At 48.8% G+C, this 23313-nt stretch overlaps 8 protein-coding genes across 8 annotated transcripts; 3 read left to right on the top strand and 5 right to left on the bottom strand.

Annotated features, from left to right (window-relative positions):
• Positions 1-968: 968 nt before the first annotated feature.
• LY89DRAFT_676539 (uncharacterized protein) lies at positions 969-2721 on the bottom strand (the record flags this gene model as incomplete). The annotated part of the gene is made up of 2 exons (XM_018213597.1): positions 969-2530; positions 2577-2721. The coding sequence occupies 2 exons, from the start codon at positions 2719-2721 to the stop codon at positions 969-971; spliced, it is 1707 nt and encodes a 568-aa protein (XP_018063534.1).
• An 812-nt stretch (positions 2722-3533) lies between these two features.
• LY89DRAFT_676540 (uncharacterized protein) lies at positions 3534-3974 on the bottom strand (the record flags this gene model as incomplete). The annotated part of the gene is made up of 2 exons (XM_018213598.1): positions 3534-3834; positions 3934-3974. 2 exons carry the CDS (start codon positions 3972-3974, stop codon positions 3534-3536), a joined length of 342 nt encoding a protein of 113 aa, XP_018063535.1.
• A 3528-nt stretch (positions 3975-7502) lies between these two features.
• On the top strand, positions 7503-7995 carry LY89DRAFT_690686 (uncharacterized protein). The gene has a single exon (XM_018216145.1). The coding sequence runs from the start codon at positions 7546-7548 to the stop codon at positions 7747-7749; it is 204 nt and encodes a 67-aa protein (XP_018063536.1). The 5' UTR covers positions 7503-7545; the 3' UTR covers positions 7750-7995.
• A 1294-nt stretch (positions 7996-9289) lies between these two features.
• On the bottom strand, positions 9290-10608 carry LY89DRAFT_763851 (uncharacterized protein; the record flags this gene model as incomplete). The annotated part of the gene is made up of 2 exons (XM_018221613.1): positions 9290-10170; positions 10245-10608. 2 exons carry the CDS (start codon positions 10606-10608, stop codon positions 9539-9541), a joined length of 996 nt encoding a protein of 331 aa, XP_018063537.1. The 3' UTR covers positions 9290-9538.
• A 96-nt stretch (positions 10609-10704) lies between these two features.
• On the bottom strand, positions 10705-11362 carry LY89DRAFT_658271 (HET-domain-containing protein; the record flags this gene model as incomplete). The annotated part of the gene is made up of 2 exons (XM_018212471.1): positions 10705-10951; positions 11013-11362. The coding sequence occupies 2 exons, from the start codon at positions 11360-11362 to the stop codon at positions 10705-10707; spliced, it is 597 nt and encodes a 198-aa protein (XP_018063538.1).
• A 599-nt stretch (positions 11363-11961) lies between these two features.
• LY89DRAFT_741475 (uncharacterized protein) lies at positions 11962-13232 on the bottom strand (the record flags this gene model as incomplete). The annotated part of the gene is made up of 4 exons (XM_018220712.1): positions 11962-12010; positions 12063-12640; positions 12695-13080; positions 13151-13232. 4 exons carry the CDS (start codon positions 13230-13232, stop codon positions 11962-11964), a joined length of 1095 nt encoding a protein of 364 aa, XP_018063539.1.
• Positions 13233-14254: 1022 nt separating this feature from the next.
• LY89DRAFT_676543 (RTA1-domain-containing protein) lies at positions 14255-15266 on the top strand (the record flags this gene model as incomplete). Its single annotated transcript, XM_018213599.1, has 3 exons — positions 14255-14417; positions 14472-14723; positions 14794-15266. The coding sequence occupies 3 exons, from the start codon at positions 14255-14257 to the stop codon at positions 15264-15266; spliced, it is 888 nt and encodes a 295-aa protein (XP_018063540.1).
• Positions 15267-20981: 5715 nt separating this feature from the next.
• LY89DRAFT_598770 (putative 6-phosphofructo-2-kinase PB17E12.14c) lies at positions 20982-22992 on the top strand (the record flags this gene model as incomplete). Its single annotated transcript, XM_018210057.1, has 3 exons — positions 20982-21100; positions 21218-21914; positions 21961-22992. 3 exons carry the CDS (start codon positions 20982-20984, stop codon positions 22990-22992), a joined length of 1848 nt encoding a protein of 615 aa, XP_018063541.1.
• Between the last annotated feature and the right edge of the window lie 321 nt (positions 22993-23313).

Consider the following 23313-nt stretch of genomic DNA (forward strand, 5'->3'; position numbering starts at 1 on the left):
TCAATTTTTAATTCTGATTTTACATTGTTGACTTTCTCAGATCAAGTAAATAACTCCCTATCCAATCGTACAAATGTCTCACCCCAACCGCCAGCTCTCCGCAAATAATCTCCGCTTCTGCATGACCATAGGGTCAGAGCTCCCAATTACTGTTTCTCCTGTTCCGACTAGAAATCATGTGCAATGATGCCAGCCAAGACAAAACCGTATTCTACAGCAGTCTTAAGATTCGAAACCAGTCTCACAAACTCAAATACTCGAACCCAAGACATTTTAGGTTTTGGACCGCACGAACTGGTGGGATGGATGTCTGAGATGTAGCGGGGAGATAGGAGAATAAAGCACTGTTGATTCAAATTTCACACAATGACAAATGAATGTTCTTTGCAAAAAGTTTCTTTCATAGTCCCATGCATTCATATCAGCGATCAACACACAACACACACACACTAACACGACCAGTTGCCCGAGTCCCGCCATTCCAATGTACCCTCCACCTAAATTACAGAAATGGTGCTCCGGCCCAGTCCAACCCAAACCCTACCACACAAGCTCGACTCGATCAATCAACATAGGAAATTTGTAGGGTTGTGTTTGCAAAAAAAAAAAGGTAGGAAGAGATATGCTTCCCGCCATCTCTAAGCGAAAAATCCAAAGGGTAAGGAAGGTAACAATGATGTGTGCTGCTTTTGCTGAAAGGGAGGACCAAAGTAGACTCGCGAGGCTGCCCGTAGGTCAAACCGTATGAACACGAAAGAAAGGAGATGAAGTCGTGTATTTGTTTGTGCAAGGTCGTGTAGGGTTGAGGGGTAGTTTCATGAAAGTAGAATTCGTTGCTGCTGCTGTTGCCAATCCTCGAGGGGGAAGGCACGATATCCGTCCATAAAATGTGATAGTAACAATAAATCCAAGTGAAGCCAAACGCCAATCCATCCGAAAACACAGAAAGCCCAAAGATTGAATGAAATCTACTCGATGAGGTGAGGTAGAGGTCGAGAGTAACTAGTTCCATCGGCTCGCTTGTACATCATCTTCAGGTCTGCAGGGACGTCGTCTTCGTCATCTTCCTCAACGCTGGGTCCATGGGAGCTGCTGGGTCGCATGCCATTATGAAGAGGCTTTGTGCTAGCAGCAGAGCTGAAGACAGAATCAAATGGACGCTTGCCATTGCGTGCTATATCACGAGCTGGTTCAGCTGCAGGAAGAGGCGCCGAGTATTGGCTGTAAAGAGGAGCTTCTTGTGCGCGTGGGAAGATTGGGCTTGGCAAAGGAGGAGCGATGGTCTTAACAGCAGACAATGGAGCAGGTGGGGACGTAGCATCGAATTTTGGCTCGATGCTGTGAAGCTTCAAAGGTGCCAATGCCGGAGGAGGACTGTTACCGCGTGGAGCATATCCGTGGTATGGTGGACGAGCATAATTGGAATCCACAGAAGGATACGGAATTTGTGAAGAAGGTGGTACGTAGCTGGCAATGGATGCTCGTCTGTACTCGGGCTCCAACTCGCGCTGCTCGCGAGGAGGATTGGAAGCGTATGCCGAGTGAGGGTAGTTTCTGTCATACGCGTAACTGCTGTGAGATGGTGGAGCTGGTGCGGGTTGCGGGCGGTATGGAGGTTGACCTTGAGCATGATACGGTTGCTGGGGTGGTTGATATGCTTGAGGCGCGGGAGGTTGAGGAGGCGCGAATTGAGGTTGTGAAGGAGCTTGATATTGAGCCGAGGGGCCACCAATAAATCCAAGATGGCCTCCTTGAGGGATAGGAGCATTTCCGGCCACTGGGGATGCTGAGTACGATGGTGCGTACTGGTCTTGGTAGTGACGACGTTGCTCGGTATCGTATGCAGGACGGTTATCTGGACTTCCTGAGAGCGATCGAGAACGTCTTTCTTCGAAGTCTTGTGCGGCAGCACGACCACGTTCGAATGCATCGTTCTCAGCGGGGTCCTCATATTCTCCAGCATTCTTTGACTCGCGTCTTCTCATACGAACATCACGACGGATACGGACCCGGCATCCTTGCTCTGCAACAGTTCGGCTCAAAGCGGTGCTTTCAGCAAGACCTGGGAACTTCTTCGCGCTGAATACGGTGAACTCTGCTGACTTGACCTCCATTCTCCAATCGAACGAAGCGTCTGGCGTTCCTGGTCCGGCCAAGACTCTCGACTTGTCGGACGGTGCCTCTGCATCTCCATCACGGTCTCGCATCTCCTCATACAGGTTGAAACTAAGACGATACAAGCCCTCGTGGCGAACGGAAAGATCGGGGAAGATGAAGTATCCAGCTTCAGATGGTCGGTCCAAATAAGCCATTCCAGAGACTGGCATGCCGGTCAACACAGGCACCTGTTGCGATGCGGCTGCTTGTTGCACACGGCCGTGAGCCATCGGTCGAGCGACTTCCAGGGTAGCGAAGAGGAAGAAGTTGGCACTGTATGAGAATGTGATGTCCTCCTTGTCAGCTCCATTAACAGAGAAGATGCGAAGCTCGACCACGGGTGGTGGATCTACTGGTCGTCGGTCGGCGGATGCTGTTCACGTTAGCAATTTGCTGCAGCAGATGGTCCGAGAACGTACACTTGGCTCCGGAACCACATGCTCTGGCACGTTCTGGTTGTTGAATTACAGTCAAATGGTACTCGATGTTTCTTCCATCGTTCGTCTTTCGAGTAATGATCTCGGGGATTGGGCTCCGCCGAATTGATGCTGTCGTTCCTGCCATTGTACGAATGGACTCGACTCTCAAACAATTAAATCCAATTGACGAATATTAATGCAGCCAGACGCTGGAATCGAAAGTCGCGACAATTGACTGTGCCGGATTGTCAGCCCCGTCTTGAAGATTGTTCGCGACACGGAAAGTCAAAGAAGTTCCCGACACCCAAACTGATGGGTTTTTTGGCGATGGGAAGCGACGACCAAGCGTCACTGGGGGAAAAGGAAAAGACGCACTCACCAGTCGTTGGCGTTTCAAATCCCACGATCCACAATGTCGACCACGACGGACGTCGCAGAATTGATCGATACAATGCCACAGCAAGTTGGAAGGTGTCGAGTGGTACAGAAGAGATTCGCAATCGGGGGACCCGTCGAAGGGAGTCTTGGAAAGTTGGATGGGAATGGGGATCCTCCACGGTAAAGCGAGCTGAACGGTCGGGTCGCTTGCTACGGTAGCCCGTACAGTACTGCACAGCACTAGCAACCAGTCGTCGATCGAGTGCGGACTCGACAGTTGTCCTCGACTCTCTTTCCTTCCTTCACTTCACTGCACACTGAGAGCGTCGTCGACCAGTTCTCGTCCAGAGTCGTTCACGATTGTCGAATGGGTTGGCGTCGAGGAGGTGTATTGAACAGAACGGGTATGACAAGAGGGAAGAGAAGAGGAGTGGGCTGGGGGAGGAGGCAGGATCCTGCTGACTACTGGCTTCGCTACGACGGAGCGCCCTGGTTTGGTTTGGTTCGGGTCTGGTCTGTTCTGGTCTGGTCCTAGTGCACACTGCACACCACTTCCCACTGACCAAAGTTGCCTTCCTTTCACGACGACGGTGGGAATCCGAGGGACGCGGAGGGTTGGTCCAAATCGACGGGGGCACTTGGCAGGCTGGGATGGGCTGGGCTTTTGGGCTTGCGAGGGTGTGCTCTCTCTTTTTCCCACGGTGCAGCTGCTGGGGACCGTCGATCCTGGAGCCAATGACCGACACCGGTGGCGCCCTCGACCCCCCATGTTCTCCCATATTCGTCGTTGGGGCCATTGACGGCTGCGAGTTTGGATTGCGCTCTTACTGGATCAGGCGGCAAGGCGTTCTTTTCTCCGGCGTCCCCATGCCGTGGATTTCTGCAGGTGAGGGGAGACAAGGGGACCGCAGGGGGTGCAAGCGCAGTTAACCAGCATTCTCAGGCAGTCCACCGGACAGGGCATTGGACAGCCACGGACAAGGTTTGAGACCAGGATGCTGCTGTACCAGCGAGAGACATGGGTGGGCACGGGTGTGGTGGAGGGTGAACAGCCAAGGGTCGATCAACATGACTGCCCTTTGCTGGGAGTCTGGTGGCAGCCACTGAGAGGAGAGTGTCACTTTGGTGGGCTGCGCTGAGACATCTTGATTCGGTGGGAGAGGACACCAAATCCTCCTCCCTGAAAAGTGAAAAGCCGATTCTCCCCACTGTTCCAACCTGGGTCCATGCCCATGCCCGGAATCCAAAGCCGCCACCGTTCGATACAGTAGGATCTCTCCCTGCATCCCCATGCCCATGCCCATGCCCATGCAACTGTGTCGAACACCCAAAAGAAGGTCAGTTAAGCGATGCTATGGCTGCCAACCCAACGTGTGCGGGTGCCGGTGCGGCCAGCCTGCGAGTGAGAGTCGACTTCTGCCACTGACTTCAAATAGCATGCGATGCCTCCATTTTTACCCTCGACTCCTCCTACCAACCTTACGCTGCAGCAGATCTACTGTATGTTCTATTATGGATTGTTGGGAAGCATCGCCGTGGTGCTCGACGAATAGCCCCGGGCTGCGTCGTCGTCGTCGTGATACGAAGCCCTACCATTCCCATCCCTTCCCCTCGGTCGCACAGAGATAGGTAACCAGTTTGGGCCAACAGCACCGTGTGCCAGGCAGTTTATTTAGAGCGCTTTACTTTTCTCTTCGGAGAAGGGAGGGGACTGAGACGGGATTGGCAGGAGGATGGCAGTGCGGTGCGGTGCGGTGCGGGGACTGAGAGCCGACCAGAGACCCGGGAAGAGCTGAGCGCACAAGCCAGTTTCGTTCCTCTCTCCTGCTGGATGGAATCTGGATGGAGAGACCGAAGCAGCAGAGAAGGGAAGGAAGGGAGTCTCACTCAGTCTCAGCGCGCGGGTGCAACCTTCGCTTCGCATCTCATCTTCCCCTCCCCCTCTTGGGTTCTTTGGGAGCGAATAGACAGTGAGGACACCCTCTGGGAAGCGAGACACTCTAGCGACGCTCCAGTGGGGGGCAGAAGCTCCTGCGTTTCCTTTTGGGACCTTCTCATTTGATGTTTCTCTCGTCTCCTCTCCCCAATAAACCACATTCTGCGGCCGCACCGGGCTCCCCTGGCTCCTTCATATCGAGGAGTCGGCCCATTTATTATGAATAGCTTGGACTGCATCTGTCCTCATCCCGAGTCTAGGAGAACTTCTCCAGCGCGTGCATCATTGGCTGGAAAGGGGGGGGGGGGGGGGGGTGCACAGTCCTGTAGCGTGTCTGATCTGATGTTGGATATGAACACTGGGCCATCCAGGACCTTGGCCAGTGGGTTCGTTCCTTCAGTGCAGTGCATACAGCGGCGGCTAAAGTATATTTTCACCCAGAACTGCGCGCGCGGAAGATCCAAATCATCCCATCCCATCCCATTCCATTCCATTCCATGCCTCCAAGCTGGGAGCGTCCCAGTAAAAGCCCAGTAAAAGCAAAAAGCATTCCTGCTGTTCGGGGGCGTGGGAATGATGGAATGGCACCATTATCTTATTTTCTCGGGCAATAATATGAAATTGATCTGATTGATGCATGCCGAACAACGGATCTCTCCCTCCTTCCTTCCCACGCCCAGCAGAGGAACCACCGCCCTATCCAATATTGAAACTGGGTACGGTACAGTACAGTAGCGCGATAAACGCTCATTATCAGAAGGGAAAAAAAAGTTATTGAAGGTGGTGGACGCCCATCATGCACCGAGCAACGGCTTTTCGCACGAGGCACGGCACGAAATAAATGACTGATCGTCACTTTTGCTCTCTCTCTCGGGCGGGCACGTTGTCGCACGCGGTTCGCTCACGAACCATTCAGCGGCTTCCGTGCTAGGACTAATGGGGGGATGATCTCTTTTTATGCAAGCAAGCAAGCAAGGTGTGCGCCGCCGTTACGAGGGGGGATCTAGATCTGGATACATCCTCTTTTCTTCCCCGCTACGGTATGTTTTACTATACCACAACGATAATCTAATGGATGGATGGATGGTTTTCTTTCCTTTTTTCTGATTTGAGGCGAAGAGCCAACGTCTCTTTTTGCATCGTCGATGATGGATGTGGCGGGTTATCTCGTTGCTACAGTACTTTACAGCTCCAAGTACCGGTGATACGGGGAGCTGAAACTGGCAGACCGGACGAGCTTGGATTCCAACAAAAGGTGATCGCACTGCCTGCCCAGCTTTTGGGACGCAGAGCTGGGAACTGGAACGCCCTCTAACAGGCCCGACCTTACCAAACTTTTACTCAGAGATGACCAACATGATGCACGCGCACAAATCATTGGACAACAAGACCAGGGCTCGGATCGAGGAGGCGCTGTCCCCCGGGCTTCTGGGCGCGTTGGGCTGGGGTTCGTATCCCGTATTCCACACACAACTCTCGGGATGAATCCCGAGGAAGGTGGGGGGGGGGGGGTGGAAGATTACTGCATACATACACATACACACATATATAACATGATAAGCAGTTCTTAAGTAGTGACAAGTACCGATCGGTAGGGTAGGTAAGTAAGGCAGACTTTCTTTTTACTTGGTCATTGCTGGCTGGGACAAGGCGTCGAGAGGGAGCGGTTTCAAAACAGATAGGAGGGAAGAAGAGGGGAGATTAAGGTTGTTGGGAATGGCACCGAGGGTAAAGCCGAGTTTTCGATACTTACTGTATCCCATTTCCGCTGCTTTGGGAAGGGGGATTTCTTTGACGCCTCGTTCGCGCAGACAGGTCAATACTGCGGGAGGTGGGAGATATCAGGCTGAATGGTGAGAGGGGACATGACTCGGGACGAAGTGGTGGGTTTGTTTGACATGACTACTTTTTCTTTCACTGTACTGTACTTTTGTTTCGGGATTTGGATGATGGATGGATGATGGTAAGTACAGATGTCTCAGTTCTGGCCGGCAATTGGTGGCCTTGCGGTCATGAGGTGGTTGTGGTTGATTATCTGTACCCTTGAGTGAGGGGCCTGGTAGTCAGTCACGCAGCCTTCAGGTAGTTGATACATCGAGTCATCGGACTGACTTGAGAGAGAGGGGTTCAGTCGCCTCCTCCTCCTTCTTCATTATCATCCCTTGCAATCATTTCACGCCAACATGTCGAGGAGGGGGAAGGATAGATCTGCGAACTGAATGCTGTACAGCCCCAAGACTGGGCTGCCGTATCACCTCTCAGCCTCCCTTCCCTCTCTTCTGGGTAGTTCCACCAATCTTTCTCTCTCTCTCTCTCTCTCTCAGCCCCATCAGCAGCTCCTCCCTCCCCTATGACCAACCTACACAAAGTCGTATCACCAGCACAATCGGTACTTCTCTTTGCTCTCCATCATCAATCAGCTCTACTTCTCGTCCCCTCCCTCCCCTCTCCACGTTCCACAGCCACCATGCACCCTCCCGTACGCAACTACCCGCTCCTTCACGCCTCTTCTTCCCCTTTCCAGTCTAAGAACGACACAACGGACAACCCGAGTCGGGGACAGAGATGTTTTATGTTAAGTGTTGAGTGTTGCGGCTTGAGTGAAGATCGTACCACGTTTCGTTTCGTTTCGTTTTATCTTTTTGTGCTACGGAGATGAGAGAAGTCACGCCCATTCTCTGCTTTGAGTTACACACCGTGTCACCTCTCGCCCTTTTTCTCCCTCTCTATCTGATCCAGATCTTGAATTCGGCGATAGATCACAAAATCCAGTACATCCCGGCCTATCATTCTATTGACCAGCCCGCTGTTCATGAACGACTGCCTGCCTGCCTGCCCATCTCAGTTAGACACGGGTAGCTACCCGTCAGTCGGAGAATTTACCCTGCCCCTGTCTCTTCCCTTTTCTCTCGGCTTGAAGTAGGCAGCCGAACAAAAATCTCCTTTCGGGCCTCCCTCCTGTCGAGGGTCTGTGGGTCTGTTTGTCTGTTTGTGAGGGATGGATAAAGGAGTTCGAGGATCTGTGGACTGCCGGAGAGGTGGCTTCACGGGAAGAGGGGGAGGGGATGGCACGTGGATGTGAGTGAAGGCGGTTGAGGAGTGAACTTGGAATGTGATAGATGATGTGTATGTATGTATGTATGTATGTATGTATGCAGGAACGAAATGTGATTGAAATTTAGTTCGTTTTTTTTAGCAAATGTTACTACCCTTTGCAGAAGGATTTGAACTGTTTTCTTTTTTTTGCGGTAGCAAGTTGCCTTCGTCACCATCACAGTCTTTTTCTTTTTCTTCTTTCTGTTTGCAAGCGAACTCCGGCTTCGATTTCGCTATGAATATGACCTGTAATAACCAAACTCCGGTAAAGGAAAAGCAAATGCAGCTTTAGCTCTGATACCGATCTCCGGTCAAAGCGCACGTCAGCGTGGTAGCCACGTGTCGGACCGGAGATTCGTGAAATCTGGATAGACGTCTGAGCGGTCTTTTTGGGGTCTGAGCGTTGGATGTTGGGTCTTTGCGTCTTGGGTTTGGGCTTTTGGATTTGGCTGATGGGAGGGGTAAGGGTCGTGCTGTGTTGAATAGAGATGTTTTTTTTTTATCTGTGGGCTCGGGGGGGGGTAAGGGGGGTTCTGGTTTGGAAATTGGGGTTGTGTGTGTGATGGTTGCATTTCATCCAGGGACTCGAGAAGATTGATTTGGTTCTGTAGTGTTTGTGTTAGGCGGCTTTATTTGGGGTCGAAGATGCTTGATTTTCAAGTTTGAAGGATGTCTTTGCTTAGAAGTCTCGAGTGCAAAGAAGTCTTTGATATATTGAGCGTTGAATTGAATCTGCGAATTGGTTCGAGTGTTGGCTTGCATATAGATCCCCGGTGATTTGGTAGTCTCGAATCTTGCCGCTTCGGTACATACATACAGATTGCAAGGGAGGAGATGGAGACACAGGAACCTATTTGCAACGGACGTGGAGGAGGTTTTGAACATGTTCGGCCTGTTTTTGGATCATGGAGCACGTCCTTTGCGAGACCAATTTATGAGCTCAGATTACTCGCTCAGGCTGAATGGTTCCAGATGGATATCTGGGTTTGTCTCCGTTGTCGTCTCTTCTGTTCGATTGAAAGCCGATGTCAGACAACGATCTGTTGCCACACCCTCAAAAGCTTTACATCCATCTTACTTTCTGCTGCAAATTCTTCATACACGGCGCACGATGCCATCGTTGTGCTGCTCTCGTGTAGTTCACTTGACACCTCGCTTAGGAAAGGGGCAGGCACCACTCTTGATTTTGCAGGAACAAGTTGATGTTATGATATATAGGGACTCAGGAATGAGATAAGCTAGATAATTTGACTGGAGTTACCAAACATATCCTCAACTTATAGATCCTGCCCTATTTTGCTCAACCCAGTAAATTATAGATGTGTTGCTCGTTCGTGCGCAGAACCATCTGTCTCGACATTTCAATGAAGAACAATGACACTTTGATGCTTCTTCACAAAATTAGATCGGAGTTCCCCAGAAAGACAAGATGACCTCCAATAAGGAAAGGAGCACTGTCCAACAAATGTAAAGTGCTCGATCCTATCGAATTCCTGATCTGCATCGAGCTTTGCATTTATTTTCACCTCTTCAATCTTAGTGCCGACCGAAGTCAAAAGAGATTGTTCTGGAAGGAAGGGCGTAGGAGGAATGGCTTTGCGTCTGCTCCAAGTAGACATAAGACATCGCCTGGGCGTGCGGAATCAGGAACAAGGAGAAACTCCGATTTGAGGAATGGTAATGCTCCTAGAGTTCGGACAACTTTACCGTCATCTTCGTAGTCAGAATCAGAACGTCCTCTTTCTGAGTCTGGTAAGACCAGTTTAGCAAATCTACGTCCGTTGAGACATGAGTTGTTGGGGTCCCCTCTCCGGAGATCGATACAAAGATGCCTAAGGTGTTTGAAGGTCAGGGAATGTCTTGTGGAATTTCTCTCGGTAGCCACATCAACGAATTGACCCTGATTGATCTCAGGATCTAAAAATTCTTCCCAACGAGATAAGATCTGCTCCTCAACCCAATCGTCTTTGTCAAGAGTTACAAAGTGTGACCCAATCCAGAAACGATCGTCTATTGGTGAGAGCGTACCGGTGACGGATGAGATGGGGCTCATGATAAAGCCATAACATGCGATGATTGATGGAAAGATACGCTGACAGATTGATTCTGTGAGGCTAGGCACTAGCAGGAGGGAATATTGCTGATCCTCCCGGGTCATGGATTTGGGGATGAGATTCGTCGTCCCTGTCGAGAGGAGGATTAATGTTAAATTGCGTTCCCATATATCCAAATACCTTCAAGGAAAGACTGAGACTTACAATCCGGACACCATGTTGCGAACCTTTCTCTATGTGGTCTGACCTCTAATTCCTCTACATACGCAAGGATTCCGAAGCCAGATGTGTGCGCCATGATATATGCCGCTGTCTCTTCGTAGACTTCTTTGGCTGTTTTCCCGTAATCGGCTTTTAAGGTCTTGGGAACGTGGAAGGCACCATCAGCACAAAGAGCAACGTGAGCGAATACCATATCTCTAGCATCCGAGGCGCCGAAACCTCTTCGCTCGTGAAGAATCTTAAGAAGTATTGTGGCGAAATCCGTTGTCCTGGAGGAATCCGTTTTCCTAGCGATATTTCTCTCCCTAAACCGCTTCAGTTGATACTGCTTTCTTAAAGCATTCATGTTTTTGAACGTAGAACAATAGTAGCCTGAACTCGCCAGTGTCCTCAATGGCAGTTCGAGTCCATCCCATCTTACTCTTACTCTTCTCACTTGGATCTAAGGGTCTTTGGAGAACACGAGTTCTTGGAGTACCCAGACTCGTTTGAACCAATCTCGTTGGAGGGCTAATCGAGTTTGGGTTCGGAAGAAATCCAGTTCGTGACTTTCAGATGCCTTCAATCTACCTTGGTCTAGCGTTTGCAACACGTCCTGACTTGTCATGATTGTTATCCACTTGTCCAGATCAGTATTAGAGTGGCCTAGATAGATGATCGTGTGGTGAGCCATTTTGTATACTTCAGCCCTGCAGATCACAGAAATCAGAAGACGATCTCCGAGCAAGAGAGACTTAAAAAACAACCCACATCTGCCCAACCTGATGTCCCTTCTCCTCGTTATCCTGCTGATTGATGCATATTGCATCAGCCCATACCCATCTCGATCTCACAGCATCCCTCATGTGACGCAAGGCTGAATCAAGATTGACCGTAACGTCGAGGTCACGGCCCTCAACCTCTATCTTGACCGTTTTGCTTGCGTTGCCCCAAACATACGATAGAGCAGTGTAGTGATCGATTATATCATACCCACATGCGCTGAGTGTTGTGTGAACGATCTTGCAACGCACTTTCGCTTCTTTATCTGGAGAAGGCTGGAGGCCAATGAGTCGGATTGCGTCTTTTTGAACAAGTGGTTGGTACTGGTATGGTTTCATGTTGAGGGAGAGAAGAATTTGGTCCGAGAGGAAGTAAGTTGAAAAGAAGGCTAGTCAGTGTACGAGGATATTGAATGAGGAAGGAGTGAGGCTGGATGCACTGGAAGGTGCAGGTGGGGCGCAGCCACAAGGTCAACATCCAATAGAAATAATACTCTTAACGAATGTAATGCATCAAATAGGAAAGCAAGAAAACATACAACATACGACAAACAATGTATAACTAGAACAAAACTGAAGCATTTTGGATAAAGTACATAGCTCAATTCAGTCGTCAATCGAGTTCGATGGGCCGCCTCCTGCAAAGATTAACTACAGCAGCCTTGCGATTATCTCCCATTGTCTGAAGCAAGGCCCCGCCTTTGAAAATAGACCACGCCAATTGCAAAACCTACAATACTAAAAACCCAAATACTTGTACAGTTGTCAATCCGGACAGTATTCAACCTAAGCATTTTTCTAAGAAAAAGAAATTCGTAATGCATGCAACGCCCCATGACCTCTCTTAGTCTGGCTTGACGAATGTTCTGCAGTCTTGGGAGACAAGGTGGTCTTTCGAGAAGACATAATCATAACTCTAGTTATATTTCACTAGAGCATCAACTTGGAATCCAGCCGATCTCCTCTATTGGCCATCTGATCCACAATCTGCAGATAGTTAGCAAAGGACTGTCTACATGGGAGAGGTTAGATCATATACCGATGCTCCTCATCAAGAAGGTTCCAGATCTTCGAGATCAGATGAGTGCTCCATCCTTCCATCCACCAATGGGCATCTAGCCGCTTCAGAACCACGCAGAAATATGCCAATATAGCAAGTGACTCTTGCGAATGCTGTCTTAGAAGCTCAAGATAATCATCAGGGATACGAAACACCCAAAAGAAGATGTCACCCGTTTCGTGGCCTGGTGGAGCTTGTTTGTTTTGGAAAACAAACGACTTTCGAAGAGTGTTGATGGCCGATAAGTAGATAGGTAGCTTTTGGCGATCGGGGCTCGTCTCCGTGATTAAGATGATGAGTTCGTTGAGTGGGTCATCTTGTATTGGAGTTTCTGCAAGGATTCGCTCTTTGAGTTCCGTTCTTCGTCTACCAGCCATGAACATGGGACCAAGGGGGCCGCTGAATAGAAATTCTTCGGAGGATTCGATGATGAAATTGGTGCCTCTGACCAAATACAGCCAGTCTGCTATTCCATTCTCGCCTACAAGGAGGAAGTCGCCTGGTTTGCGTGGACTAGCGAGTGTGAAAAACAGAGTAAGTGCTGAGAATAAATAGATCTAGAAGAAGTTAGTGTTAGGTGGCTAGGACTTCAAGACAGTGGGATTGCTTACAGCACTGCAGTTCTCTTTCGTAATGCTCGATATCAGTCCAGTAGTCATTCTTAGCCCAGCCTGATGTTGAGTAATGGCTTGGGACATGTAAAAATCCCGCCTTTCAGGCCTGAAGCGTGCCAAATGAAGAGCAGAGAGAGCAAGAATGCCTCGCATCACAAAATCGTTCTCGAACCCGAGCTGAGCCACATTAATTCTCCATAGTGTCTTGAGTGCTGGATCTGTATGTAATGTGAATGCCGTCGAGGTGGTATAGTTATGGAGAAGCTCTAGGTCAGTTAAGTTTAACGATGGTAAAGATGTTTCGTTCAACCCAGAGGAAACTCCATTTTGATCGAATTGAGGAGTTTCATGTGAAACATGGGGACTGTTGTTTGATTGTGTATCTGTCTGCAAGGTGTCAGCAGGAGACTACTTGGACTCCCCAAGTCGCCGGATAGTCAGATCTCTACTTACATTGGATAAACCTCCTACTGACCCAGTGGAAGCTGTCACCAGAAAGTCGCATTGCACAGAATGCTTGATACAATTGTGACATGATGGACGCTGCTCATCGCACTAGATGGGAAGCATTAGCTATGGTTTCCAGATAATTTGAACAGAAACTTGGAGTGACAACTGCATAGAGGTAAGTTTTCTTCTTTGATTGCCTTACGAATGCATAAGACTTCTATAGGTAGAAGATAATTCTGTAGGGTGAAGTTTGTGCCAACAACGACTTCTCACTAGAAGATAAACCCCGAGAGCCAATGTACGAAGTAGAGGAAGTCAAGTCACGTGCTGAGTGTAGATCTCAGCCACATGGCTTAAAGTCACCAATATATCCTCGGCAGTCAAATCGAAACAAATTTTACCCACGACAGCTGGATTCAAGCACATCACAATTGACGAAACTCACCTTGATCTTCCGTGATTTACAGGTCCGGCACCCAGTCCTCGTCTTTCGATGCGTCTTGCGGGCGGACGGCTTAACATATGGACCATCCATCTATGACGACGGCCGTATCCGGCGAGATGCTCGAGGGTGTGTTCCGGAACCAGGAGCCCTCGAATCCGAGGTCTTTTGTATGCGACAGAATCCGAACGCGTCAGCGAGCTGGCGGAGCGACAAAATGGCTTGCTGATGTGCGAGATCTTCGGGTTCCTTCATGAAGTTGTCGTCCTCAGCTCGAGCTCGGATACAGTTTCATTTTGTACGAGAACGAGAAGCTTTCAGCTATCGGTTAAGCAGCCAATTAAAATCGTGAACTACCCTATTTGGGCTTTAAGCTTTTTCGCTCCGAGGTAAACGACGATACGACGATGCGACAGTACGAGGGAAATATTCTTCGATATTTTTATAGGTGCATTTCATTGTTGCCTGCGCAATTGGGAGATTTCCTTCGTGTCAATATGCGTTTTCCTAGTATTCTCTTGGCGTGTCTTGATGTGTATATAGATAGGCTTATTCCCTTTCAATTGACTTTATCCCATACATTTCACGACCCGAAACATTTCCAAGCCTCACTCGCACACGCAATTCAAATTCCTGCAGGGTATTACTTTCCTCCATAAGTCAAAATGTCGGTAGCCGGCGAGAAGTACTATCTTTACCATTACAATCCGAGCAGACCTGCAGCAATTGTTTTCATTGCCTGCTTCGCCATCACAACCCTTCTGCACACTTTCCAATTACTCAAGAAGCGAACATGGTACTTCATACCATTTCTCATCGGTGGTTTCTGTAAGTTGTTCCTTCATCTCCAAATGCCGAAAGCTTGTCTGACTTCGGCACTAGTTGAGACCCTTGGCTATGTCGGACGAGCTCTCAATGCGGGGCAGACCTATGGGAACTGGACGACTGGTCCCTACATTATGCAAAGCTTGTTGCTACTCTTGGCTCCTGCTCTATTCGCCGCTTCTATATATATGGTTCTGGGGCGCATCATCGTGTTGACTGATGGCGAGGCACATTCTCCGATTAGGGTCAAGTGGTTGACGAAAGTCTTTGTGGCTGGAGATGTTATCTCTTTCTTGGCACAGTCTGGAGGTAAGCATAATCCACGAGAAAATGCTCAAGACGCGTATCCTTTAGTGTTTATGCTGATTAAGTGATGCAGGTGGCGGTATGCTTGCAAAGGCCAAATCGAAAAGCGACACCAACACTGGCGAGCATGTCATCACTGTCGGTCTCGGTATCCAAGTTCTCTTCTTCGGTCTCTTCATTATCGTCGCTGGCATCTTCAACTACCGTCTCCGCGCCATGCCTAGCCTTCGTTCCAAGCAACTGACGGTTCCATGGCAAAGCTACTTGTTCGTACTATACGGTGCCAGTTTGATGATCATGATTCGATCAGTATTCCGTATCGCCGAGTATGTCATGGGACAAGACGGCTTCTTGTTGGCGCACGAGTACTTCCTGCATATCTTCGACGCCACGTTGATGTTCTTGACGATGGTACTATTCAATGTCTATCATCCAAGCAGGATTATCACCAAGGCCACACTAAAGGGCCACAACCGCGACCCGGAGTCTCAAGATAGCAGATATGAACTCAGACAGGAGAGTGTTGCTATGGGTCCGAAGCCTTAGGGGATGCTTTAATGCATGAGTGTATTGGGTTTTGTGGTGGTTGTAGAAGCCAAGAAACGGCACAGAAGCAGGAGATTTCTTTTGTTCGGAGAAGAGTTGGGTTTCCATTTGCGCAGTTGACTAGACTTGAACAGGGCAGTTCAGTCCCGAGTTCACAACTCCAGTTGGGAGGCATCAGCAGGTGTTCAGCGTGGAGGAGGATACCTGGAATGTCATGATAGAAATTCGGCATGTTTCCTTTTGCTATACTTTGATTAAAGCAGTTGTTTACTTTGCATAAAGAGTAGATTTCGTAGTCATAATGAAGTGTGCGATGTTGAGTCTCAGAATATGCAATGTTCGTGACCACTACCAGTTCTACGAGACGCGACCTGGAATTTGACGAACATGCAAATTGTCAAGCCAATGGCCTGGAAATTAAAGCTCTTAAGGATTTTTCTGAACTATGACTACAAATTCTCATTATCTATATGGTCGCATGTTAAGCCTTAGCACTGGTGAGAGCAAGTCACGGGATCAAGGTAAGCCGGTCAATTTACAACAGAAAACAAGTTCCCTTAAACTACCCATAATTAGGGCAACAACTCCGGAGACTTATGATGACTTAAGTATGTCATTAAGATGGTCTAGATCCCTTAAGATTGATAGCTGGTGGAATATGTTGGGTGGGATAAAAAGTACCGAATCTCGATCACCGATTCGGAGGAGATTAATCCTTCGTTTCCTATACTCCTGCTACGATGGATTGTGTCATTTGACACTTCTATCTTTCGGTAATTGGCTTGAAGGACTTGGTTTTGATCCTGATTTATGACGTTCTCAATGAATTAGGTCATTCTGTTTGATTGAGCTCACGTGCCTCGATAAACTATGAAGTTATTTGGAATGATCGAAGATTGCAAACACAGGAAATACTCGATGTAGTTATAGTTGGTGTAATTTGATCATCGGATGTTCGATGATGACATTTCCCTATTTAAAAAACTACAGTGACGTGCAACCTGAAATATCTTGAAAGTTTAGTAGTAACATTAAGCTTAAAGACGAAAATTATGGCCCTAACAGTGTAGCCCTTTGAATTTATGAGCTTCATTTAGGAAAATATACTACTATCATACTATGCTCGCCTTTATGAGAAGTAGTAACGTAGATTGGCGGAATTCTCCTACTACTTCAGGTGCCCAACTTAGCTTGAAGCAGACCAGCAAAATGCGAAACATTATAGGCCCCCTTATTTCCTTTCTCTTTTTGATAATGTTCCATACGCTCCCGAACTTTCTACCTATGATTTCGATGCGAGATCAGTCCAAAGTCATAAGGAAGGCGCTCCCAGAAGTAGCGGAAATGTCGTCTATACTATTGTCTGGGCGTACTGACTTTCGATGTGCTTACCTGACAAGTGAGTGTTGATGGAATGTTAAGTGTGGCTTCATCACTGGTAGCCGCTGCTCTTTCGTCACAAGCCTTCAGATTTGCAACTGATGGACTCCTCAGCAGCTAGTATGAAAACAATCTAGATTTCAGAAACGCACTTAGGTACTTTTCTTGATGCCAACGGCGAATTTGACATCGACATGAGATCCATTGTGCTCCACTTATGCATGTGCAATGTTTATGGCGGGGTGTCCGAAACGCGGGAACAGGGCTGGGTGCGTGATTCGCAGGTCCCTTCCTATCAACTTCTCTTCTTGCAACTCATCTTCGTCCCGAACATCACCATAATCAAAGACATAATCATCATTATCATCGTTAATGGTCTGGGATTTTTTTCGCCCCTTCGCTAATTTTCGCTAATTCACTTGTCCTTTCTTCCCTGTCTCTGCTGAAAGGAGGATAGCGTTCGACCCCTCCCCTTCCTACCAAACTTCTCTTGCTACAACTCATCTTCATTTCGAACACCACTACGATCATGAAACGCAAGTATCATGATCATCTTCGTCGACACTCTGTATCTCGTTACCCCCTCGCTAAATTTCGCGAATTTCACTTGTCCTTTCTTCCCCAGAGGAGGCGAGGGTTCCACCCCTCTGTCAACGTGCCAACTTCGACAGCTTTCCACAGCCCTCATTAACCCGAAGAATATGTTGAATGTCATTGATGATGTCATCTCTTATAGCTGATGTCGAAGAGGCGTCAGACAGCTTACAACTGCGGTAGTTCTTTAACTTTTTTCGCCCCTCGCGCAGTGCTCTCGCGTAAATCAAGAACTCAATCCACACCTTACAGCACTGAAGTATGGAGAAGATACGTGCCTGTAAGTCTAGCTTCTACTATAGAGGCAGCTGAGAGCTTCGAACAAGCTCTGAGGCCTCGTGCTGACTTTCGATTGCATCGAGAAAGACGCGCAAACACTGGCCATCAGCAGGCGCAAAGCAAGCAGAGCAAACCACGCCTTACTTCCGGGCTTCCTGGACGACATCACAAGGAATTGTCTCATGACACGGCGGACTTTAATACACGCTCTTTGGGCTGAAGAGCAGATCAGAAATGATTTCCAGGTATGCTCCTTGGATGGAGAGCCCGCCTGGATCTTTGCGCCTGCCTACCATAACCAGCCAGTTACCCGATGATTTGCAGAACAACTCAACAGCCTCATCACGATGTTCACACTTGGGATGGAGCGACTGTAAGATGGTTCATACGCACAATACTGCTGCGAAGAGAAGATGGCAAATACCTCGCCAAGTCAACTTACAAGAAGGTCCCCCGCCACCATAAGTCGCTAGATACCGATCCAAATTACGCGATATACCAAGCGACGCTATAAATAAGACAGAGTCCTCATAAGGAGTTCCTAGCGAGTGAAGTTGACTCACGGGTTGACGATGTTATCTCATGTCCAATTGACCGACTCACGATTGATCGGCGCAGCGAAACTGAACACGCAGCCTTGTTTACAGGAGAAGGAGCCTATAACGGGAGAGCACATTTAACCTCATCTTTTTGTACACGTTGACGCTGCTGACGTTGTGCAACGAAGCAGGAAAAGCAAGCCATAGCGAAGCAACACGGCTCGCTTAGCAAATAGGATACGGCCTACTCGTGAGTAGGATCTTGTGCGACTGACGTCTGGCAGAAAGGAGTTTACAAATGCTCTATGTTGGGCAGAGAATTAGGTAAAAATGGAAAGCGCTTGGGCATAGTTAAGAAGGCACATGATATTGCTAACATCCAATCGAATAGACAAGACAGATACAACACAACGGAGGTTATCCACGAGATACCCCCTGAGCAATCGGCAAACCACTTGCTCGCATCTACACGAACAACTAGATAGCTGGCAAATGCAAGGGATAACGACACCTCGATCATGTCCCGCCTGCCATATCGTCCATCGAAACCCTCACATTCGGAAGCATTCAGGATATAGTGTCCCAAGAGGGACAGAACTTCCGCCAAGCCCAGATCTACAAAGATTGATCTGGATCAGCAGCCATCATACAATTCCAACACCTGGGCAAGAGCACAACATTGAACACAGCGCTCGACAAGCCTTCCTAATGTAGTGCTACACACAAAGAGGGACACTGCAAAGGCCTTTTTAAGGCAAGCCTATGAATATTTTCAGCACGAGATAAGCGAGTGTTTCTTTCTTGGGTTTCGAATGGATGGTTGTCTTTGACTTGTACCAAGCTTGACTTTCACCAGTTGTGAAGATGGGCCCGGATACAGGAGTACTCGTCGGCCAATTCAAAATTTAGCCGACTTGTTTTATCGTGAGTCGGCCACAAGCTTAAAGCTTTGAATAGCCAACGAGTAACAGCTGTCCAACGCGGAAGCTTGTACTTCTTGCACTTTCTTGAAGATATCGAACGTTTGTGTTATCTTGAACGAGAAGTATCGAACATCGCTACACTTAGCGAACTATCTCAATAACTTTGATTGCTTTGTTATTTTCTCCTAAATATAGATACCAGCAAGACCTATTTCTCCTTGGTGTGCTGTATATGGTTTAGGCAAGCGAACACTCAATAATAACAGTGTATTGGGCTTATTCGTCAGCTATAGCTCGCTTCACCTCATTTCCCATGTGTATTGTTTCAATCGCTGTCCATACTGCGAATACGTCAAGCGATGCGACTGTGAGGCACACAGGCTAGCTCGGGGCGACATGCAGCCTCGCACAAGCAAGGCTGTTGAGTCCATGCCCTGCTTGGCAGGATAGTCAGGGCGAGAATGCATGACTGCACGGTCGTCTGCCAATAGAGAGCGTGGTGACAGCCTTAACGGAGTTTGACCGGGGAAGCTTATCTCTCAACACTTTGACGATCAGGACTTGAGTGGTTAGGAAGGCAGCTAAAAACAGTCCAAACAAGATGGATGAAACGGCTTGGAAAGTGACGCTGCTTATCGGACTTCTTGGACATTCTCAGAGGCTCCTTGGGTTTGCTAAGGACTCCTTGCTTGGTGGTGATTGTGCGAACCTATGGGACGGGATTCATGGAAGCGTGCTTGCCAGGTATCATCAGTGACCAATGGCAGGAACATGCAGCCTGCACAAAGGGCTGCCACTACCCGGAAGCAGCATCGCCGCCCACGGACGAGGCTCTTAGAGAGAGTCACAGAGATTATAGGGAACCTACAAGACTTTCCTTTCTTATCTGAACAACCACCATCTCTCTTCAACATACATCCGTACCTTCGCACATCGTGGCACGGAATCCGAGGACTGCCCGTCCGCATCTCACCCAAGCATTGGCAGTATTTCATCGCCCAAGCACGAAAGACAGAAAGGAATCCGGTGCGGTCGTGCTGCTGCCAATCTCAGCAAACAGCATCCACCATGGCGATACACATCCTCTAACACAAGACACCTTGGTGTTCTGTTGGCGGTTATCCAAGTCCTGGTTTTTGGCCAGTGGGGCCGGGCCTATCGATTAGAGCGGTGCGAGACTAGCGGCCGCTTGCGGGCTTGGTATCAATTCATTTCCAACAACACCAGTACGGACAAAACAGACTCGCAAGATTCACAACAGCAACAACAACGTCTCCTCCGCAAGATCGTTCCTTCCTCGATCTCTCTCCCTCTCCCTCTCCCTCTCCCTCTCCCTTCAGTTCCCACGGCGCATTCAACTGCGCTTCCACTGGTCTTTAATTCCTCCCAGAGATCCCAATCCCTCTCGGAGTCATTGTGGATGACTGAGTCCGGTCGCAACCAGAGAAAAAAAGCAAGCCCGCCCATCCACCGGTCGCGGTGCAGGAAGTCAGCCACCGCTTCGGCGTCCGAACCAATCGCCCGGACCTTGCTGAACCCCTGTCGCTGCCGATCATAGAAAGACAGGGTCCTGCAGCAAAGTCTCAAGATGGACTCCGTCAGTCAGCCTTCAAGCTCCAACACCACCAGCAAAGAGAACGCAAACTCATGTAAGTCTATCCACAATTCTCCCAGAGCCTCCACTCTTGCAGCAAGACCCATCAGAACAGAACACGCCCCCCACTGACTCGTTTTCACGTTCAACAACAGTTGAAGCTAGCAAAGCTCGAACGTCATCCCACTCACTGGTCGCAAGAGCCGCCATGAGTAATTCAACAACCCTAATCATGTCTTCGCCAGAAACCCTCCCACTCCAAAGCAACATCGCGAATTCAATCAACGATCGCGATTTTGCACTCCCCAAATCTCTCTACCCTCAGATCCATCAAGATCAACTTACAGTTCCTGGTTCTTCAATGACCACTACAGGTTCGCTCGGGCGCGTTTTTCAACAGCTCAGTATGACAAGCAGTCAAAACGGCCAAAACAACCAAAATAGTCAGAACGGCGATGGCCACCACGCACTTAACGATACCCCACCGCGCAGCGCGACCTCGACGGCGCCGGGTAGTCCGCGATTGTAAGTAAATTTTCCAATCTTGGGTTACTATTGAGCCCTTTGCCCTAAGACCGTCGCCATCAACACGCACCTGCTTCAGCAATTCACTTCGCAGATCAACTGCTAACAGATTGACAGGCCACCAGTCCGACAAAATTCAGGCTCGACGACTCCTCGAGTCAGACCACCAGCGACCACGCTTAACATCCCTGGAATGACCCGATCTCGAGTGTCTCCTGACGGCAAGATTTCGCAGCGAGATGTAGGCGCAAAGCTTGTGGTAGTCATGGTTGGACTCCCAGCTCGAGGAAAGTCATACATAACAAAGAAGATTGCAAGGTACTTGGGCTGGCAGCAGCACGAGGCGCGCATCTTCAATGTTGGTAATCGCAGACGAGTTGCTGCCGGAAGTGGTGGTACTTTGTCTCGTCCAAGTTCTCCCCCAACCTCACCCAGACCTTCTAACGTTGTCCGAACCACATCACTTGCAGGTATAATCGACAAGCCAACACAGGCTGCTCACATCCTCCTTAATGGAGTTGATCCAGTTGAACAACAGAATGAGCTCGCAAAGCTTCCAAGTGCTGATACTATGGAGCAATCTGCTACATTCTTTGACCCTAAGAATGAGGCAGCTTCTAAGATCAGAGAGCAAGTTGCATTGTCCACTTGTGATGAGCTTCTTGACTTTCTCCTCAATCAAGGCGGCTCTGTAGGTATTTTGGACGCCACTAACAGCACAATCGAGAGACGACAAATTCTTTTTAAGCACATCAAGGCTCGTGAGGAGAAGTTGGGTATCTTGTTCATTGAGAGTGTCTGTGAGGACGAGAAGGTAAGGATACATTCTGCAGTAAAGGTTTTTGACTAATGATTGCTAGCTTCTTGAGGCAAACATGCACCTCAAGCTTCGAGGCCCGGACTACAAGGACAAGGACCCAGAAAGCTCTCTCGCTGATTTCAAGAAGCGTGTCAAAGCATATGAAAGTGCTTATGTTCCTCTTGGAGAATTTGAGGAGAAGAACGGCATGCAGTATATCAAGATGATCGATGTCGGCAGAAAAGTCATTCACTATCGCCTTCAAGGATTCCTTGCAACCGGAATTGCTTCATACCTCTCCACCTTCAATCTCTCTCCAAGACAGATCTGGATCACTCGTCATGGTCAATCATCGGACAACCTCAGTGGCAAGATCGGCGGTGATTCTGAACTCACAGAAGCTGGCCAACACTATGCGACGACACTGTATAATTTCATCTCTTCAAAACGGGCTGACTGGGAACACGATCAGAAAAGGAGAGCACTCGAAGGTCATCCATTGCCTTTGATGCCAGGTGACAAGACTCCACCGTATCCCGAACTGCTTGGTGATCTTGATGAGAAGAATTTCTGTGTCTGGACTTCTCTCCTGAAGCGCAGCGTCCAAACAGCTGAAGAGTTCCAAAATGATGATGACTACGATGTCAAGAACTGGGAGATGCTAAAGGAACTGGATGCTGGCGACTTTGAAGGTCTCACATATGCAGAGATCGAATCCAAGTTCCCTGCTGAATACGCAAAACGTAAGGCAGATAAGCTCAGCTACATCTATCCTGGTGTCGGTGGCGAGGGATATCTGCAAGTTATCAGCCGCTTGCGTGATATGGTTCGTGAGCTTGAACGGATCAAGGACCACGTCCTCATCATTGCTCATCGTTCTGTTTGCCGTGTTCTCATGGCTTACTTCATGGACCTGACGCGTGACGATATCGCAGACCTTGATGTTCCTCTGGGTATGCTATACACCATCGAACCAAAGCCATATGGTATCGAGTTCCACGCCTACCGCTACAATGAAGGCCGCAACGATGTGTGGACTTTCGAAGAAGTGAAGGATTACAAGCCTACCAGAGCTACTTCACACACCGCTTAAAGCAATCGTCCTCTTTTCGGTCATCCATTCAACACGATGACACAACGCAACGCAACTCATCTCTTTTCTTCTTCTCTGGCATAATGTGCATGGTGGCTCCACCTCTTACGAAGCCACGGATTTTCCTTATTTACGACTTCAACGGCATATGGAGGCATCTTTCTCTTTTACTAACGCCACTCGCTCTTTCTCTTTCTCATCGCGTGTAACGCCCGTTTCGGACCTCTCACTTACGTCTGCAGGGGGGTCATTTGGTGTTGGTGGAACGGATGCACATTTGGGCATAGCGTTGCATCGAACGGCGGCATATCTGGTGTTTAT

Source organism: Mollisia scopiformis (genome assembly GCF_001500285.1).
Source record: "Mollisia scopiformis unplaced genomic scaffold LY89scaffold_30, whole genome shotgun sequence".
Classification (NCBI taxonomy): Eukaryota; Fungi; Ascomycota; class Leotiomycetes; order Helotiales; family Mollisiaceae; genus Mollisia; species Mollisia scopiformis.